A 15,729-nucleotide genomic window follows, 5' to 3' on the forward strand; every position below is an offset into this window, starting at 1 on the left:
CAGGGAAGCTGTGGGTGCCCCATCCCTGGAAGTGTTCAAGGACAGGTTGGATGGGGCTTTGAGCAGCCTTTTCTAGTGGAAACTGTCCCTGCCCACGGCAGGGGAGTTGGAACTGGATCATCTTTAAGGTCCTTTCCAAAACAAACCATTCTGTGAGTCTGTGATTTTCATGTGCTGCACAGTTCATCTGAACTTCGACATGCTACAATACAACTCTTTGAAAAGTTCTTTAAAGGAAAGTTGCCTAAATTGCAAAGTTAAGAATAAATGCTACATTTGTATCAAAATGACCTGTAAATAGTTGGCTGAATTTTTGAAAATAATTTTACCTCAATTAATATACTACTATCTGATCATATTTTTTTCCTGGTAAGTTGCCTGTCTTACTGTAAGGTTCTTCAGTGAAGTGTAACATTAGCTTCATTTCCAGTTTATCTTTTGCTCTTGAAGCAATCTCTGTCATTCCTCTGAAGGAGTCAGAAAACAGTGGTAAGAAGTAATAATACCAAACAGCACTGTAATTTCCTATGAGGAAAACATATTTTCTACCAGTAATTATTGCCAACAGCAATCTTGGAAATATCGTATAACTTATTGTTTAAAACATCAAACAGAAGGAACTGCTTTGTATCAAGGATGACTAATGCAGGAACATGTGCTTCCACACATGCACAGACACATTAGATAAAATGTTGATGTTTAGAGGTTTACAAGATATAAACATTGACTTTGGGGTCTGCTTAAGTTTACACTTGAATTTAGAATGCAAACACAGCAGTTAATGTATAACCATGATGGACATGAATAGGCAGAAACAGCTGCAATTGTTACGGACGGGGGCTTCTCCAATCTGCTTGGTACTACAGTTGCAGGAAGATCAGAACTATACAAGAAAATCAGTCAGCTGTGTTTGAGAAAGCAGAGTAGAGGCTAAAGACAAAAATAAAAAGTTATTCAACAATTATACCCAGGTGCTTTGCAAACAATAGATGCTTTGTTGGGGAGTGCGAAAAACGCTCATTTACTTTGTGTGATGAAGCATGTGCAGATGAAGTGGCATGTGTGATGGAAAACTGAAATGTCCACAGGCTTAATCCTGCCTGAAGCTACTTTGGAACAACTCCCACCATCTTCAAATGATAGAACTGTCCCTTAAGTAGAAAAATTCATCTCCAGTTTAAGCTCTCACATACCGTGGCAGATGGCTGTGATGCTGGGATTTCTGCCAGTGCCCAGACTTTGGTTATGGAAAGTGTCTGCTCTTACCCTGCAAGAGGGACACAGAAGGGTCTGCTGTAGATGGTGCTCATTCCATAAGGAATGGCCAGGATGGACACTGTCTGCAGCAATTCAGCATCTCCACCCTGTGGTTCCTGCCTGAGCTCTATGGGATTACCCTGGTTTGCTAGATAGGGGTCTAGCCTGTGAGTAGCTACATGGAGATCAGTTTAAGTGCCCTTCTGGACTGGGACCTGGTGCTGATTCTTTCTTGAAGAAGCCTCATGAAATTCAACGTCTGGACCACCCATCCTTTGAAAAAGGTGAACCTTCTTTCAACTGAAGTGGCTTTGTTTCATAAGAAAGGTGGACTTTATACCACTTTGTACTTCGTAAACATAATCCACTACTTTTAAACCTCACTTTAAATAGACCTGACCTTTGCACTAAGCAAAGTGACACTCTTGTGCCACTGGGTTTGCTTAAGAAAAGCCAGCATTTCCTTCCCAGATCCATGAAGATTCTGTAGGAATTTTCTCCTTGTCAATATTGTCACATTAAAGAATTACTGAGCACTGGTGGACATCTTCATGACAAGGTGCAGCAGCAAAGTGGATTGCCATATTGTTTTAGCTGATCATAGGAATTAAATCCAAACCAGTGTCCTCTTCAGTCACATGGAATAACAGGTACTAAATTAATTACCTGCTTTGTAAATGCTGTTTTCAGAAAAAAAACTTATTCCAAGACACAAATGTCTGGAATTTACCCATGGGTATGGATTTAACATGTGTTTAAGTGCTTTGCTGGTACTGCATGATGAAGGAGTTTGGTGAATCAGGCTAAATTTCTAACCAGTAAACACAAGTTATATCAGAGCCATGAGTTCTACTTCAGATATTCCTTGGGGGAGTTTCACCAGACATGTCTCATTCAAAAGGCATGAGCCTACTGCAGAAGGGAGTCCTTCCCCTGATTTCAGGGGGGTTTGTATTGGCCCAGGAAAAATAAAGTGCCAATTCGCAGATGACTGTCTGGCATAGTTTAACACAAAGCAACTGTAGCTGGTAGCACTTCACTGGCATACACTTATTTTCAACATCCTTTCTGCTTTGTTGATGTTACCTTTTCCTTTTTCATGCCATTTGCAACACATCATTAGACTCACTGCAAATTTGTGGGTGTAAATCATGTCCCTGGGGATGAAGCCTCAGCAGGGGCGAATAAATAATCTCCCCTTCCCCAACCAAATCCCAACTGTGCCTCACATTTCATGGAAATGATCAGCAGTTCCACTATCAAAACATTCACGCCTTATGAGTAATATTTATGATGGGAGTTTTTTATGTTGGGTTTTCCCCCAAGAAGAAAGAGAGGAATAATTAACAGAAACAGACCAAATGAGAAATTTCCACATTATTACTATTATTTTCATAAGGCTTTCACAGGAAAGTAAAAGCTTTTGCAAGTAATAAAAGTCCTCATTAAACATATTTCTTTCTTTTTGAAATGGGGTAAATTATGAAGCAGATTAACTTTAATAAATAAATAGGACTATAAATACATAAAAGTCATTGCCTTCCTCCAGTAATTTAATATGAGCATCCTAGTCTGAAATAAGGAAAAGTTTATTCACTCACAGAAAGAATAGAGCAGATGTGAGGTTTTTCCATCAGCTTAAGTGCTGCCTTGGTAAGGTGAGTTGTCCGACTACATTAAATAAACATTTTAGTCAGGCATCACACAGGAAAATAAACAGTAGCAAAGGAAACATGAAAATATTAAAGACTGTTATTCTGTGGCACCTTTTCCTGCGAAGCAGGTGATAAAATATTACTGTGTTTCCACAGGTAAGGAAACATGCTCTTAAACACTTTACAGAAACACATATTACGATCATCACTTAAAATGTCAGAAGTGGATAGGACTCAACTGTGACAGCACACAAGAGGCTGCTGAGAAATGCTGCAGGACCAGAGGGTTTTGCACACTGGGCCAGGCTGCTGGGCTACCTAAAGCAGCCTTCTGGCAGAACAAATTCAGAGAGGCAAAAAACATCTTGCAGGAGACAGCCGTAGAGTTACCTGATTTCAGGACAGACTTCTCTTGAAGCCTAATTAATCAGATGCTAGTGAAGAGGGAGAGACTACCTGTTGTATCAATTTTTTGACACTTCTGTCCCACTGAGCATCAAAGAATGCACACTGGAAGAGAGGAGACCTGCTGAGCTCCAGTGTTTTTGCCCACCTGTGATATACTGCACTACACTGCACAGATGTAACATGGTTTAGTTTATGTAGATGGAATTTATGTACCATGTCAGTAATTTCTGTTCACCATGAAATTTTGTCTGGCTATCCATCATGTCTGAAATTCTATACATATTTAAATATAAAACATCCTTGAAATGGTTTCTGCATTGTAGCCAGAAGTTATCTACAATGTACATTCATCAGAAGAAATAAAGCGATCACTTTTTACTACCAGGGCTTGGATTTCCATCAGCCTGGAAAACCAACTTGAAAGTGTCCTGGTCTGGGTTCAAAGAACTGCACAGTTACCCAGTGCCCAGAGTGTACGGAAAGCTTTTATTCTCCTGCCTACTATGATGGTAGGATGGTAAAGATGTAGGTGTGAGATTGCAAGGTGCTTCCTGAAATCCTCTGTAGTATCAGTTTCTGTCTCTATTTTGAAATGCAGTGCATATATATATATATATATATATATATATTTAAGTTAAACTAGTGGCTAGGCAGGTTCAGTAGATCAACTTGCTGCCTTGGGATGTAGGTCTATGTAGAGTTCTGCTGCTGACCAGCTAAGTGATGCTGGCCAATAGCTCATCCCTTGTCTTGAACACTGGGCTCTTTTCTGAACATGCTGGTACAGCATTTGAAATAATAAAACCTAGATGAGTACATAATGTGCATATCCTCCTTGGCTGTGCATGTCTCAATGGATGGGTTTTGTTCCATTCAGCATGGAAGGCAGAGCTCTTCTGATTTTGTTCCATTCAACAAAAAATCAAAATAACTATGCCTTCTGTGCTGAATTTACATCTGCTCATCATAACTTCTCTTGCATTTTAATTTAAAAAGCAGAGCAAGAAAGAAAGGTAAACTAAATTTTAGCTGTGCAATTATACAACTTTTAAAAAGATTTTTTCAGGGGCAAAACCTCTTATTTCACCATTTCATGTGAAGATTTTTATCAAGTGCTTACCTAATACCTTAAGCACTGGTTTTTATCTCTGAAAAATACAAGCAGAATAGGTGGAGGTGCTACTGAGTTCCATGAACACAACATGATGCAAAAGCTGCATAGAAAATCTGGAACACATTGTTTCCTGGTATCTGAAGCAAAAAGAACAGTCAGTAGATTTTGAGTGGCATTTATCTCCCTCTGCTTTTGGTTTCTAGTAGAGAGAGTCCCTCTGTGATTAGTAAAATGCATCAGTCATTGCAGGGTGTGATTCACCTTTCCTGCTTTAAAGCCAACTATTCAGACAGTGTGATGTTCACAGTGATCAGATGAAGACCAACCATAATGTCACATTATTATCTCTGATAAATAAAAAGAATTGGAATAGAAACAGATCTCAAGCTATGATAACTCCTGAGGCTGGGTAATTCAAACCCAGAATGCTACCTCCCAGTTGGCTTCCTGGAAAAAAACTTTTAAGATAACTTGAGTCGTCAATGTAAAAGCTTCTGTTCCATTTTCATAGGCAACTGGAAGCTTACATTTTAGTGGCTTGTGATGTAAATTTATCTCCAAGATGCTATTTGATAGTGTAAAATTTATCCCACAATAGAACCTTTTGCTCTCTGGCACCTCAGGGATTTAATTTTGTCATCCTGTACATCCCACAGGGAGAAGCAGCTACTGCTGGGAGACAAGCCTCAATACCTCAGATAGGACTTGCTTCCTATACAGTCCTGTGGAGTACCTGAAACTGCCATAGCCCTTTTTTCCTCTGTAAAACAGGGGAAATTTAAACACTCCACATGAAATCTGAATGTTTCCACACTTGGAACAAGATAAAATTTGAAACACAACTCTGGAGTTTTATCTTAATTATTTGTTGTACAACTTCTGTTGGATGCTTAAATTAACTATTTCTCTTATTTCCAGCTTTCACTCACGTGACAGCCTAAATGAATCTGAAAGCCTTGTTTCAGACTTCTAAGTCCCCTCCTTCCCAACCTGCCCCAACAGTACAAAGCAGATCTCCCCCAGCCCCAGGCTGCAGAGCTCCCCTGCTCCCCGACCAGGTTAAACAAACAGGTAGATTCCTCCAGGGAAGTCACAGGTTCAAGATCACAAAGGACCCACCTCATTTGGGCCAGTTAGAGGTTTTTCTTGCTATTGTGCTTATCTGTATCTTCCCTGTCATCCAGACATTAACCTCTGACCTGTAAGCCTGCCTCTCGAAAAAGCTGTGCAGTGTTTACCCATTATGTAATGTCTGTGCTTTTGTGGAAATTTTACAGAAACAAATGGAGGAAGTTTGCCAGTCAAACGGCTGGACAATAAATCCTGTCCCATGTAGAAAGAATGGTTTACTGTCCCTGTAAGTCTACTACTGGCATCTGTCACCGAAGAAATGTTTACAAATTTCAGGACATTGGAGTGCAAAAGTATTCCAGCACTGCAGAACTATACATGATTTGTAGAACTACCACCACTGTGTTAGATAGGGGTAGCCTTGTTTTGCTAGCCTGAATAAACAGAGTGAAAATGTTTCAGATAAGTCAGGGTCACTAATGTTCAATATTTCTGTCTATTCATCTCCTAAGTTCCTAAATACAAGTACTCAACTGCTTGTTTGTCCATTGTAATGCTTTTTCTGCCCTAAGATATCTTTGCTAGAAGTTAAACCAGGTAAGCAAAGGCCCTACAGCCCCTTTCGCTTATTTCTTATAGGTCCTTTATTATTTATACACCGTATGTTCCCATCCTTCCTTACAATCCATCTTCTTTACAGTCCTTGCTGTCTCTTCTCCTTCTGTGCTGTTTCCTCTTTGGGACAAGACATTCTGTTATGTTCCCTTTCTGGACAGCGTCATCACGGTTCCTCTTGCTGTGTAACTGGGGCTTCCATATATCATCAACTATGGAGTTAGGACAACAGAAAGATGTGTTTGGATAAGAAGCAGGAACAAACGTAATTTGTAACAGTGGGGCAGATCGGTAATGTAATTCTTCCTTCACTGATTCCTTCAGCCAAGGGCCTGATCCTGCAGCAACTGAATGGAGCTTTTCACTCTCAGTGTCAATGGGAGAAGTACTTGGTCTCAGAGTTCTGCTCTAATTAAGTTTTCAAATCTCATTTCCTTTCAGAGGAGAGAAAACATTGTTGTGACTAAGCCTTGGATGTGGTAACAAATCCCTGGCAGGTTGGTTTGTTTTAACGGACGTATTAGATTTAAGGAAACTTTTACCATCTTTTCTGCCCTTAATCACAGCTTTTATTACAATTACAGTAATGCAACAGAGTTACATGCCAAAGGCAATATATATATATTTTTAATGAGTTGACATGCAACCTTCCTGGAGAGAAGAAACAACTTCATTTGCTGAATGTTTCTGAACCATATCTGGTAATTTATTAAGGGAACAGGAAATGTTCAGAAAACCATCTACCACAAATTCAGAGGCTTCAGCAACTCACAGATGAGTAGTCTCATAAGATAGACTCAGTTGTTGTGCTCAATTAGCAAATTTTTGCTGAATGGTAACATTTTCTATTGTCCTCAAACAATAAAAGAGAAGGTTAACAGGCAATATCCGGATGCTCAAAGATTATTAATCCATGCATGTGGTCCTGAGTCACTGGGCTGTAAAACATCATCAGTTTCCAAAGATGTAAACCAAAGGGGAATTCTGCTTGAGAGAGATGCTATCACAAGCCCAAAATAACTAGTTGCATCAATAAGGCCTATTTATGCAAGTTTTACAAGACATTGGCTCCCAGGGGTTTTCATTATGGTAGAATTAGTTCAGGCAACAAACTGAACATAGGCAGAGAACACATCCTATGAGTGAAGAGCCTTCAGCCTGGTTTCTTGCTTCAATTTACCTTACAGCTAGGACACAGGTCAGACACTGGTACACACAGGAAATCACAACAGGCTGACAGGTACACATCAACCTGGCTCATTCACCTGGGGACTAAAGAGCTCGGAGGGTCAGCCTCCAACAGCAGAACACAAAATCCTGTTCTATTAAATTATTCCTGTCGCTGCTGTGGCCTGGGCCAAACAACACATACAAACAATGGCTGGCCATACTTTTTTGGAGGTTAACACAGGCCAAGGACCATTTCCAATACAACCCTGGCTGTGTGTAACCTGTTTTTTAGAGGTAAAAGTTTATCTGTGGGGACCAGAGAAGGATTCCTGGCTTGTGGAGATGTGACCTCACAGACCTCCACATACCTTCTTCTGAGACAAAACTATTAAAGGAAGACACTTGAACACCCCGTGTAGGCATGACTGCATGGTTGCTTTCTCCTTGGTCATCATGAAACTGTCATCAATTAATAGAAACTCAAGTAATAAACTATAGGAGTTCAATCAGAAATGTGCATTATCACCCAGGAGCCTGCTTTTGTCAGGCACAAGGCACTGCAAGGGAGTGACTGTCATTATGTCCTGTCTGTACAACAAAAGTGGGGCTGTCCTGGCTGGCAGCACAAACCCATCCTGCTTTTGGTCTGTGTACAGTCCTACAGTAAAGACTCCCACACAGAGCCACACACCCACAGATCCATGAAAGGTACAGCCCCTCACTGCAATCCCAGTTACTCTGGCACATCTGTTTGGATGATTAGTAAGTAAAATTTAACTGATAGAAGACAGAGCCCAAGTGGAAATGTAGGAATGTGTTTTTACTACCATTAATGCAATCAAAACTTCCTTCTTGCTATTATTACTGCGTTAGCATGTCAATTCCATTCCAAATTGTTTTAAACTGTTAACTTACCAAAATACCTGCAGTATAGCACAATTCATGTTCTGGTTTTCATTCTAAACTTAACATAATAGATCTGAAATTATTCTGCTTCTTGAAGTTGTTTCTCTTGCTAGAATGTGCAAAATATATGTACAATATGCACTGGAGGAGCGTTAATCTTTCTCTTTATGCCCAAAAAAGTGCTGAAATTCAATGCATAAAGTAACTTCTATGTGTCTTTGTAGGCTGAAGGTCCTTTTCTGAATTTACCAATATTCCAATTCAGATGATAGAGTCTATACAGCTGGCTAAAACAGCTTAATAAAAACAGATGCAAAGAACTCTTTGTGAAACTGATTACTGATTTACATTAACCATTCAATACGAATGAAATGGAAAAAGTAAGCAGATGTAAGTGACATAAAGTAGACTGTAAAAAGAGTGTTTTAATCACGTGAGAAATCACACCAGTAGTATATGCCAGTTTGCTTAAGAAATATATATTCTTTGTGAAAATATTTTTAAGATTTTTTTTTTTTAATTTACTCACATGAGACTTTCCTGTACCCATGGTCTTAATTTTAGAAAAGACCAGATCTGTTATTCTTCAAAATTCATGCTTTAATATTAAAAAACTAAATCAACATTTAAATTAGAAATTTAGAATTTTTCTCATTAAATGAGAAAAATACAAAAGATGGTTTAACACAGAAAAGGTGCTCACCAATGCAGTCGACACTGAAGAGATTTATGGAGGTTGTTATTGAAGACTCATCACAGGTCTTCATCCCCCGCAGTGCAAACCTCACCAGGGAGGCCTTGACTCCCTCGGGGAGGAAGGACAGCAGGTACACGGGCATGTACAGAGCGTAGCGGAGCTTGCACAGCAGCGGGGTCATGAGCTTCCCCTGGGGGGACTGAGCCATGCGCTCGATGGTCGGGAACAGCAGCACGGAGCGCAGAACCTGCCAGAGCATGAGAAACCACTGTCAGCAAGGCCACAGCACCAGAGCCCAGCCTGTCAGACCCAAGCTTTAAATGAGTCTCCATCGCAATGAAATTGAGTTTCCAGGCACATTGTCCCAAAGGCTATGTGATGTGCCCAGATTCAGTTTTTTTAAAACATGAAGCAAACAAGTACATGGTTACAAAATTATGTTTTATAATAAGAAAGGGAAGAACTCAAGAGGTGAGTGGCCTTTGGAGATCATGACAAACCGGGAAGCACCAGCAGGAGTAACCCCAGCAGAGGGCAGCAGGCAGGAGCCCTCCACTCAGTCCCGGCGGGCTTTTTATGTCAGGAAAAGTACACTGCCTTTCATTTCACCTGGTAAACTATTTTCTCTAAGTAAACCAACCAAACAAATTTTAAAATGTCAGTTGCTGTGATGGTAACTTTAAAAACTGACAACACACAGAGTTTTAAATTTGCATCTCAATACATGTAAACTTGGTCAGAACAAGAAGCATACAGCCTCTTCACTACAGTGGTACACTGGCATAAAATATTGGTTTTTATATCTTATAATGAAAACAGACAATCTGAAGGTGGTAATTAGTTTATGTTATAATAATACACTGTAGCCTTAAAATACAAATAAATTAATTAAAATCACACCCACCCATACTAATCAAAACTGAGTTAATATATTTACTCATAGTTATATTTCAATGCTAACATCAAGCAAATATTCTAAAAGAATAATTGCAATTTTTTTCTGGAAGTAAAAATATATTGCAATAACTCATATAGAAATAACCTTCAAAGAGACACAGCCCTACCTAACAGAAGAATCAATAAAAAAAAAGTAAGAGCGGATTTGGATATGGCATTGTTAGATAATACGGTATAAACAGCTGGGCTTTCTTGGTGACTCAATATCAATAAATGCAGTTACATATGTCTGCTTAGTGCACATCATTCTACATGTCATACAAATTAGATTATTATTTATGTAAAATATATTTTATGATGATTTTCTTTACTCCCAGATGAGACACAGCTAATGTATGCCACTACACCTGTGTGCAGCACTCCTGGTCCCAGCAGCCCTCCAATGGAAGGCAGGGAATGCCACCAAGAGATGCTTACACAATCTCGGCATTGTAACAGAGCAAACTGGAAAAATTCAGAAAATATAATAAAATCACAGAATCCTTTAGGTTGGAGAAGGTCTTTAAGATCACTGAGTACACGTACACAAATAAACCATGTTCCCAAGTGCCACATCTATCATTTAAGTACCTCCAGGGATGGTGAATAAACCACTTCCCTTGGGCAGCCTATTAAGTGCTTGGCAACCCCTTCTGTGAAGGAATTTTTCCCAATATCCAATATAAACCTCCCCTAGCACAACTTGTTCCTTGGAAGAAAAGACTGATCCCCACCTAGCTACAACCTTCCTTCAGGTAGTTGTAGAGCAATATGGTCCCCCTGAAACTCCTTTTCCCCACTCACCTCCCTCAGCCACTCCTCATCAGACTTGTGCTCCAGAGCCCTTCCCAGCTCTCTTGTCCTCTGGACACACTCCAGCACCTCAACGTCTTTCCTTTGTCATGAGGGGCCCCAAACTGAACTCAGCACTCGAGGCATGGCCTCAACATTGCCCAGTACAGGGTGACAATCACTGCCCTCATCCTGCTGGTCACTGACAATTGTGTATCTGTGCTGGGTAGCAGGTCACTAACCATTTCCCCTCAGATAATGGGGGCTTCATTCTGCTCACTGTCCATGTCTGGACACACAACTGGTCAGAGTCAGGTATTGATCTGCTGGCTCTGCCTGTTTCTTCCCTCATCATTCCCTGCAGCTCGAAGAACAGAGAACACTATCTATGCTTTTGATTCCTTAACCAGTTGTCCCAAGGCCCTGAAGTCTCTCTTGATTGTCCTTGGGCTGCTTGTTGCAATTTCATTGCTGTCTACCTGAAGAATCAATAAAGGATAATAATCCAAGAGCTGTACCAGGGTGGGAAGATGGGAAGCTTTCTCTTCACATTTTTAACCTGGCTCAGGGAGGCAGCAGGCTTCCGTAAGAAGTGGGTCCATTTCCTTCAGAAGGAGTCTCCTTTGAAAATGACTCGTCTGTTTTTTTCATGGTAGCAGTTTTTATGGAAGCAGGTTGTAGACTGACAACCTCAGCAACACCTTCAAGCAGGTGAACCATTGTTCTGGTTACTGTTCTTGCAGAGCCTCACACCTGTCACTCTGGGGCACCTGGAAAGGTGGAGAAGTCCCAGAGGAGACACCGGCTGTGCCAGGCAGGAACTTGTCACCACTGCCCTCTGTCTCTGAAGTCACTGTGTTCAGATAGACAGAGAGAGGGCAGAGAAACCTCTGTGTCATGCATCCACCATCAGAAACTGTACTTCTTACAGAATTTTAAAAGCAGAATTTGAAAGAGTTATTTATATAAAATACAGAAGTATTTTAATAAATCTTTCTACTTTCCAGCTGATACTACTTTGGTTTGAGACAAAGAAAAATACCTTCTCAGGGAAATCAATCCTGGGCCTCTTTTTATTAAAGGCAACCAGCAGCTGAAGTAAAGGAATGCAAAACTTTTACTAAATTACATGGTAGTTTTGTGATATTTCAGCTAGGAGCTGAACCCGAACTGTTGTGATCTAAAGCAGATTTGACCTGTGTTCCCAGGCACACTTTAATCCTTTGACATTGCAGTTTATAGATATAGGATTAGTTGCTTGGATGGCTGTACTAACCACAGGGAAAGCTCCTAAACCTTGGCAGAAAAAGGACAAACCAGGAAAGCTGTTACCCCATCCTGTACATTCCTGCATTTTGTAATGGCCCACAAATTTAAAAGATGGAGGATAATTTTATTTAATTTCTCTTTTAAACTTTTTGCAGACAAAAACAGAGAAATGTAAATTCGCATTTTTCAAACATTTATTCACTATTTCTTAATTTACTGGCTGGATTCCCAAGACATGATCTTGAAATGTGCATTTGGCTGCAGAATTGCTTGAAAGACTTAGTTCAACTTCTTTGCAACAGAAGTGTAGATATGAGATTTAACCCATTTTGTTATAATGACACATATAATGATAAAAAAGCATGTCATATTTGTGTCTTGAAATAAGTGAAGTAGAAATATTCAGGTAAGATTAAGGAAATTAATAATATTCAAATGCTCACCATCAATTAATAATTTTTGGTTTTTTTTTTTTACTTTTTAAATGTCTGGAATTTATCTATACACAGTTTACACTAGCTGAAATCAGGTAGATGGCATAGAATTATATTCAAGTTATAATTTTCAGAATTATTATAAAACCAATTATTCTGAAAATGGAGGACACTGCCTGTCATAAGTACCACGTATTGCCACAACTATGAATGACACATAAATACCATTAAATAATGTGCAAAGGTTAATGATCCTCCTATTTATGGAAACCGTTCTCATAATTCATTAAGTTTCTTGAGATAACCATCAGTCAAAATACAAAAAGTACCACAAATATTTATTTATATAATTAAAAAAATATATCCATGCATATATGTAAGTTTAGATATAATGCACAAATATTAACAATATTAGAGAGTAACATTCAGATTAACCTAGTTTAAACTACCCCCAATTCAAACTCCAGTAATATTTATCTGTTAAGCACATGGAAAGGCAGAGAGCTGAGAAAGAGGAGACATTGGAAACAGAGACTCAAATGGATCCAGGGACTACAGAAAGTTGGCTGAATTCAACTGAAGGCAAATACACCTCGTGTCCAGGAGTTGCTGGGGCCTGTACCACCTATCTTTGATTCTGCTTTGGTCAACCCACTCAAAACAGTACAAGTACTCTTAAATTATACTGTCACTATTGATTATAATTGTCACTATTGATGATTGTGACAATCAACACTATTTGTACAACTGGTCAATTTATTTACCAGTTATTCACTTATCATGCTAGTGAACTGCGAGATGTCAACACTCAGGAGAACACATACGCTGAAGTTCACTATTCAAGGCATAGATGCTCCTTCGGTTACTCAAGGCAGCTGCTTCTATTCCATCATTAATTTTTAACTCTACATTTCACAGGGCTCAAACCCTGTGAAATGAATGGTTCAAGGGCCTACAATCTGATGCAGTGTCTCAGAAGTTCCACATTTTGTTAAGAACCAAAAGCTAACATTACCTGCAAACTTCACATTACTCATGTGGGTGCCAAGGCAGCTCCTACTCCCTCGTCTAGCAGTGTGTATATATCACAGAGAGAATGAAATGGTGCATGGCCTGAGCATGCATCCAGAGAACAAACTAGCCCAGAATGTTCTGCTCTTGATTCTTTCAACACACACCGCAGGAGGAAGGCGTGGGGACTTCGGGAGTTTCCCTTTTGACACTGTTTATGTATTTCCGTATCTAGAGCAATCAGTCCATTAACTTCAGGAATGTATGAACTGCACAGTAAATTTTAGAACACAGAGGGAAGAGAAACTTCTTATTTTACAGGAAAAGTGAGCTCTCAAAACAAAGAATATTAAATACCCATTCTGTAAAAGCATGGTATTGACCAAGGTGCTTTGTTTAGGAAGGATCCCCACTGAACATGATTCACTTCCCATCATCACTGGTCCGTATAAATGGCTAGTAGCAAGATTCCAGACATACATTCCTGTACATCCGAGCTTTTGATTGAGCTTTTATCCAAATCTATCCAAAGCAAGATGACAAAATGACAATTGAGTACCTTCACAGCTTCACTGCATAAGGCTTATGTCCAAACTTGGGTTTGGATTTGCAGCAAAAGCTGGAAGTTGTTTTGTTTTGATTAAGACGAGAACAGAGTACAAAAAAGCCAAATCATTAAATTTACAATAAGTTGCTGTTTAACGCTGCTCTGTTTAATAGTCTCAACCACACCAGCAAAGGATTTTTAAAAAATGTTTAAATGGTTTCCTTATAAAAACACTACAAGTATGCAAATTGGATAAAGTTTAAAACACCCCCAACAGTAATATTTTCCACTAGTGCCTTCTACTGAATGAGTTTAAATACATCCTTCAGCTACAATTTGACATTTGAGTGGGTAATACTACTTGTTTAAGGGACTGGTAAATGACAGTGCTGAGGATGCAAAATCATGCTTAAAACCTGGATGCCACTTACAACCAGTATTCAAAGAAGTGACTCAATTTTCAGAGCAGTTAAGTCCTTTGATGCCAACAACAGGAGGTCAATGCTTTTGAAATCAGCCAGTTTTGATTACACAAGAAATGCTGGTGGCAGACTCAGGCCCCCAGGTATGTGCCTTCTGAGCTCACACAGCCAAGGCCTGGAGAGGGCTGTCACATCATGCCACCTGCTCTTAATACAGAGAGACATTTTGCTAATAGAAATAAAATGGGAGAGAAAAGCAGTCAGGATGTGAAAAGGCAGATACTGGCCAACAGAAAAGAGCAAGAGCCGTTTTGAAGATTTTTTTCAGAGGAGACTCCAATTAGGTGAATACACTAATCATAGCCATGCTTTCTCAGTCCTGTCCCTTGGCTCTCAATGAACAGACCAACCCTACCCATGACAGACCACAGGTATGCTCAGATATCTCTATCAGGGCCATAAATAAAAAGACTCTTGGTCCATTGAAGAAAATACCAGAAAGTGAAACTTTCTCAGAAATAAATCACTGGTTCACTCTGCTTTAATGACAGAAGCAGTGGTTGCTGGAGGCTCTCACTGGCTTTTGAGCAGGGAAGTTTTTGGAAAGCACTTGCTCCTGCTGCATAACCCATTCTTGATCATCGGGATGGCAGAAATGGTTAATAAAATAACCACCACGAAAAAGATCACAAGGCTCAGATCCCACACCAGTTACGCATTTCAGAGCCCAGAGGGAACTCTGACTTCAAATCAGGGGATAGAAGAAAGGAAACAATCCATGATGTGTTACATCAGAGTCATTGCACCATCCAGTGCTCAGTAATGGAGCGCCCAAGCACGGCACCGCACCCACACAGCTCTGGAAAGAAAACAAGTGAGGAAGTTTTGAAGGAATTTAAAATTTCTTCAAAATCCTACAAAAAGCAAGAGCTGCTTCTCTGTGAAAAGCAGCACTTCTTTTGATATATATTAAGACACTCCATGTATTAGTTTGTTATTCCCATCTTGTGTTGGCAGAAGAAAAGCTATTATCTGTCAGGTGAAACCTAGTAAATTTCTCAAAGATAACATAATGATGCACTTAATGGTAATCTACAGTCTACCCTTGACACGAATGCCACATTAATCACACAATTTCTCCTACTCAGTATGCAGAAACCTGCAGGCAAAACAACAAGAATCAGGGCTTGTGCTTTATTGCCACAGCTGTGCTGAGCAGATTTCCAAGAAAACGCACAGAATAAACCAGACAGTGTTGGCTTGGGCTGTTCTCTCCCCACAGCAGGACTTGCTGGGCTTGTCCGTTCACTTTGCTCACTCATTAATATAATATATAAAATATAGAGTTATACTTTAAAATCTTGAATAATTTCTTTTTCGTCTGTTTAAGATGTCATTTGGTTTCTGTGCCAGCGAACTCTGTCA

General features: G+C 39.7%; 1 protein-coding gene across 6 annotated transcripts in view; it reads right to left on the reverse strand.

Annotated features, from left to right (window-relative positions):
• Positions 1-15,729, reverse strand: part of LDAH (lipid droplet associated hydrolase) — a 114,398-nt gene that overhangs the window by 30,720 nt on the left and 67,949 nt on the right. For all 6 annotated transcript variants that reach the window (XM_053974093.1, XM_053974096.1, XM_053974094.1 and 3 more), the window contains one exon: positions 8,900-9,140. In XM_053974093.1, the coding sequence (XP_053830068.1) occupies positions 8,900-9,140 (241 nt within the window). The remainder of the gene's footprint in view (positions 1-8,899; positions 9,141-15,729) is intronic.

This window comes from Vidua macroura, chromosome 3, assembly GCF_024509145.1.
Source record: "Vidua macroura isolate BioBank_ID:100142 chromosome 3, ASM2450914v1, whole genome shotgun sequence".
NCBI lineage: Eukaryota > Metazoa > Chordata > Aves > Passeriformes > Viduidae > Vidua > Vidua macroura.